We start from the raw sequence: 6000 nt of genomic DNA on the forward strand, positions 1-6000 counted from the left end.
CACTATCTTTCTCTCTCTCAAATAACCAAATAAAATAAAATCTAATAGTAAAAGAATGGTTAAGCCAGGCGTGGCGGTGCACGCCTTTAATCCCAGCATTGAGGAGGCAGAGGTAGGAGGATCACTGTGAGTTCAAGGCCAGCCTGAGACTACATAGTGAATTCCAGGACACCCTGGGCCAGAGCCAGACCCTGCCTCCAAAAAAACACCACCAGGGCTGGAGAGATGGCTTAGTGGTTAAACGCTTGCCTGTGAAGCATAAGGACCCCAGTTCAAGGCTCGATTCACCAGGACCCACGTTAGCCAGATGCACAAGGGGACGCATGCATCTGGAGTTCAGTTTGCAGTGGCTGGCGGCCCTGGGCCCATTCTCTCTATATATCTGCCTCTTTCTCTCTCTCTCTCTGTCACTCTCAAGTAAGTAAAAGTAAACAAACAAACAAAAAAAACAAAAAGGTTGCATTATGAATCATCAATACAGTAAAATGTTAACATAGTAATTTCAGATGATCTCAAATTTTGTGACAATTTTGTTTACATTAAATTTTCTGAAAACTAATATATATGCAAAGATGGAGAAAGATACTTTCATAATATACTGGTTATAGGGAAGACTAGTGATTTCTGCACATACAATTTTCTGTATTGTAATTTTTAAGTATAAAGATGTATTTTTAATTAGAAAACAAAATCTGAACATCTTTCAGAAGGGAATCAATGACACCATTTTTAACTACACCACTTTGTTTCTGTCTCAGTGTACACAGCCTGTGCTCAACGATCTGATGCCCGATATTGCCATGGGGGTGTCCACCCTGTCACTCAAGGACAGGAGGCTCCCAGAACTTGCTGCAGACACAGAATTAAGTCCACCAGTCTCCGGAGCAGGACCGGGGGCTCCCCCTCGTCTCTCGTGTACTCCACAGCGACACACGCATGCCTCTAGAAACAAACTCACACTAGAGCAAAAGACAGATGCTAGAGAAAAGCATCAGGAATACCCTGATTTCTATGACTTCTCACATGCTGCTTGCAGACCCTCCACTCCTGCTCCTGGCAGACGTACTCCTTCCCCTTCTCAAGGTAGGTATTTGGGCCCTGACTTGTACAGCCACAGTAAGGCATCTTCAAATGGCTTAAAGTCAGTCTACATACCTGGTCAAACCTCTCCTAAAAAACAGGAAGATGCTAGGAGAGAATATCCACTTCCCCCCGACGGGCAGCCACACAGACAGAAGAGTGAGCCAATACGCCTGGATGTTGTTGAGCAGCCTCCCCAGAGGTCAGACTTCTCTTCAGCAGCCCCAGAAAATGTTGGCAATGGTCCAGCCCATATCAGGGTCCGAACTGCTGTAGAAACTGACTTGACTTTTGGGCTGACTCCTAACAGACCTTCACATCCTGCTTGTAGTTCTGAAGCTCCAGAAGAGCACTCCACCGGAAGACCCACAGATGGTGAGTCTCTGGGCCACACAGCCCAGAGAAACCCAGACCTGGAAAGGGAAGATTCCATAAGCAGAGGAAGGAGGTCACCAAGCAAGCCAGACTTCCTCTACAAAAAGTCTGCCCTCTGAGAGCAACTTCCGAGTTGTCTGTGCCTGAGATGTGAAGCACCCCATTGATGATGTAACCCAACAACTTACCGGTCCTCAGTGCCAGCTCAGTTCCACATTGTTTTATTCTAGTGTGTGTGTGTGTGTTTATTACACATGGCATGCTAAGAGGGTTGTTTTGAATGCTGCATCTGTTTGTTTTTTTGTTGGAGCAGTTATGTGGGGAAGCATTTTAAAGAGTAAGCAAGCTGGCACTTTTTTCTTCTCTTTACAAATGATGGGATTTTTTTGCACTTGTATATTTATTTTATTTGTATTGATTTTATATCAGTATGTTAAACATTATTGCCACATTTAAAAGACTGTATTTTCATACTTTTTTGCATTTTATCTTTCATCTACCAATTTCCATGTGCATTGGATTGCACACTAAGATGTATTTTCTTACAAAATAGTTCTGTTTATTTTTAATTATAGAAATTCCAAAGAACAGCACATCAAAATGCTCCTCTCTGTTCAGTGATTATTTCTGTTCAAACATCTTGCTCAGTCTCCACAAATCTGATGTCATTCTTTTATAGTAGGTCTTAGAAGCTAGTCCCCCAAACCCCCAAGCAGGAGTCCAGTCAGGGTCTTGAACTTTCTTGATTCATAGAGAACTGGGAAGAGAAGAGCCTCGGTACCCAGCCTTAAACTGCTGTTGGATTCAACGCATGGATGCTGTCAGAACCCTTGCAGGTTCTGGAGGTGTGGGTTAGAGCTATTCCCTCTCTGCCACGAGGTTCGAAGGAGATTTCTGGCTACTATGGAATTAGAAAACAGTGGAACTGGGCATGGTGGCACATGCCTGTACACCCAGCCCATGGGAGGTATAGGCAAGAGGATCAGGAGTTCAAAGTCATCTTTGTTAACATAGCAAGTTCAAGGCCAGCCTAAGCTACATGAGACACTATCAAAACAAAACAAATTTGGTGGGGGAGAGTGGAAATAAATGAAGTTATGAACAGGGTACACTGATGGAGTATTCCAGCTCTGTGGGACTGGCTGAGCTGGGGGAAATGACTGCATACTGCCTTCAGTTGTCTTGCTTTGTATGGGGGAAAACACAAAGGGCTTCGAGTCTTATGGGTGTTCTTTGGCATTTGTAAGCATATGTTTTCTTTTAAGTGTTCTGAGTGTGTCTGGATTTTGGTGTCCTATACAAAGTTGTATAATGCTGTATCACCAAAAAAAAAAAAAATTGTTTTCAGTAAAACACTACACATGTCGTACTTGAACTCCCCTGGAGACACTAGTTTGGCATTTACTGAACCACTGAGCACATGGGGTCTTTGATGATCCTTTCCCTTGGAAGGGCAATGTGTGAGCTAAGGACTGTTTATTTCTTACTCTCCAATGTAAATATAATAGTATTTGAGTTTTTAAATCATTTCAGCATTATTTGAACATTTACTTTGTATTTTTATAAACACGTACACACAGCCGTAGCACTTAGAAGAAAAGAGACTTCCTTAACATTTCCTCATGGGAGGATATTTGGGAACCTCTTTTCTATGTATGTATATACATATGAAAAAACTGAATTACTCACACTCACTCTAAAACTATGCAGGGCTAGGGAGTCTTTACAAGCTACCATATAAATGAATCTCATGCACTTTGAAGTAAATAGATTTCTATTGGGTGTTAGCAACTCTGATTTCTCCTGAAACTATAGTTTCTCTCATGATCTTTTCCTACTTACCCTGTGGATATACACTCAGGAATAATCTGACATTTAAACAGTCCAACAGTAGATAATGTCAAAGATAGGAAATGTCTGTCTCCATCTCCACCAGCCAGCCGCTGCCACTCATTCTGCTGCCTGCCCGACTGCTGCTCATGTGTTCACCGACTCTGGCTGACTGTGATGTTGCATACCACGCTGGGGCCTGCCAGGGGTCAGGTGCATCTGCTGTAAGGTCTGTTCACCTCGCCTTGAAGGCTCCTTTTTTAAAGATAGAAAACTCATAGGACTCTGTCCTCAGTTTTAAGAGTTTTCACTCTTCTAATAGATGATGGTGTCTTTCAAAACCCAACCTCAGTCTGCAGAAACAAGACAATCCATCCTACTCTTCAATGTGTGTCTATATGTGTGTTGACACAAACGGTTTGATGCAGGTGTAGCTCTCTTCTGAATCAGACTAGTGTGCAGGTAGTACAGGTAAAAATTAGTAGACCCAATTTGGGTGGGGAATAAAGCTTCCTCATCTCTGAAAAACTTTATTGTGTTTTCCACATATTCAACTAGGGCTATTGACCTCACACATTCATTTTTCAAAAATTCATTATTTTTTTCATATTTCCATAATACAGTTACAAAAAAGTGGCCACTGTTCCTAGTATTATTTATGAGATATATTTAGTAGGTGACCTGGCCAAACTATGTGTATAGAGAGAACTCTTGCTTTAATCTTTGGGATCGTGGACTGATGTGACTTGCAGAAGACAAACTGAAGTGGGTTTTGTGTGTGATAGCATAGGTGTTAGTGGACTAATGTGTTTTGTGAAGTGTGGTTAATAGGGAAGTTAAGACTATGTGCCTCTGGCTTTTGAACCATTGTTAAGTTGTTTTAATGCTGTACCAAGATAAATGTGAAGTCTGAGTAGGGTTTCCCTCAGAAAAAAAAAAAAAAAAGTATTTCTGTATAATATAAAACTTAGGCTGTAGAAACTGGCATTTCACTTGCTATAGAAATTTAATAAGAACCAAATCACAAAAATATCAGATCTCCTTTGAGGCCGTGGACAATCAGGCTGTTTGGACAATCACCACTCCAGTGCCCATTGCGTACTGAAGCGGAACCACCAGTTCTTAAAGACACTGTTGGTCCTTTGCATATATATATATATAGTGATTTCTGTTTTCGAAAAATAAGTTCAAAATCACCTTTGGCTCCTAAGGGGAAAAAATGATAGCATGAAAGGCAAAAGTCATTCAAAACCAGAATGCTTAAGTTTCCGTGTGCTGCCCCTCTCCTCACATTCCCCTTTGGCCTTACTTTTATGCCCGGGTGCCTTGACCTGGGCTAGGCTGACATTTCAGTCACCCGTTAGGCTTTTAGGATTTTTAGTAAGTTGATCATACTTGTTTTTTTGTAAAACTGTTCTGTTTTGCGCTTTTCATGCTTCCTTGAGTTTGCATTCGTCATCTGAGTTTGCTATGGGCAGCTCTTGTGCATGTGAACGAAGCTAATGCTGCGGAATGTGACGGGAAACAGTGGCAACACCACGCAGCTGCGGCCTGGCCCGAAGCCTGCCTCACACCCTGTCTCTAGAGTGAAGGGTCAGCACCCCAGCAGCCAATCCCAGGATGTATGTCTTCATAATACCGGGTTTTCTGTTTAGGGAAAATGGGTTTCATGAAATACTTGTAAAACAGTTGTTTTGCAATTCTAAGGCATTTGTGTGTCCATCTTGGGACTGAGTTCAGAGGGGAATGCTGCTTTCACTTTCAGTCCCTGGAGTCGCTGTGGCTGCAGGAATGGGTGCTACTCCCTGATCCGCAGTGGCTCACTGTGTCTACTCTGTGGTTTACCTTCAAACCTCATACAGATCATCTTGCTAAGCGCTACCCTGCACACCGCTAGAAGGTATTTTACTGTTTTCATTAATATGGTTGTATGAACATTTTAAATAATGCTAAGTGATTTTGTCCTGTCAATTACAGTAGCTGTTGTGGTTATTGTCTGAGCAAGTCTTTTGCTTTTTTTTTTTCCTTTAGAAAACCTTATGACTTATGTCAATCTTCCATATTCTGAATATAATAATGCTGTGGCCATTTGTGTAGAAAGACTATTTGCAAGTGTGTGTCTTGGAAATACCTTCTTGTATTTATGTGGGTTCTGAGGTTAGATAAGCTCTGGAACTTCCTCAGGCACACCTGCATGTGACCATGTTCCTAGGTTACCTGGGCAGGCTATAGGGAATCCTGCTTTTAGGTGAGGTGGCTGAAAGCTAGTGATTCCCAGCCTCCACTTGCTGTGTCTGTACCACATCTGTACTTAAAAGAGGGGGACCTACACCACTGCATTTCTTGTGGTTGTGCTGTTACTGGTATAAAGTCAAGTGCCTTCAATGCTAAAGGCTCAGAAACTTTTCTTAAACTGATTTCATGTCCTATGCAAGTGTTTTCTACAACCTGCATAACCAGTACTTTGTAAAACTTGTTTACGCTTCAATTGTACATAGTGTTTTTTAAAAGAAATATATAGTATTTTTATTTAGGTACCTCCAAACTTGAATTCGTCTGTGTGAAGCATTGTAAAACAATATATGTCTCTTTTGAGTACCATTACAGTTGTACAGAGGTTTTCACTGGTTCTATTTTTCTACCGTTACTGATGAGCATGTAACACTGACTTTATCCTACATATAGTTGGCATTTCAATAAATGGCTTGTATAGAA

At 41.6% G+C, this 6000-nt stretch overlaps 1 protein-coding gene across 4 annotated transcripts in view; it reads left to right on the forward strand.

The window, feature by feature from the left end:
- Btbd7 (BTB domain containing 7) overlaps positions 1–6000 on the forward strand; it is a 111690-nt gene extending 105690 nt beyond the window's left edge. For 3 of the 4 annotated variants that reach the window (XM_004649320.2, XM_045154042.1, XM_045154043.1), the window contains exon 11: positions 759–6000. In XM_004649320.2, coding sequence (XP_004649377.1) covers positions 759–1574 — 816 coding nt within the window. In that variant the 3' untranslated portion in view covers positions 1575–6000. The remainder of the gene's footprint in view (positions 1–758) is intronic. The other variant, XM_045154044.1, reaches the window with a different exon arrangement.

The sequence above is a fragment of the Jaculus jaculus genome, chromosome 7, assembly GCF_020740685.1.
Source record: "Jaculus jaculus isolate mJacJac1 chromosome 7, mJacJac1.mat.Y.cur, whole genome shotgun sequence".
NCBI classification, from domain to species: Eukaryota; Metazoa; Chordata; class Mammalia; order Rodentia; family Dipodidae; genus Jaculus; species Jaculus jaculus.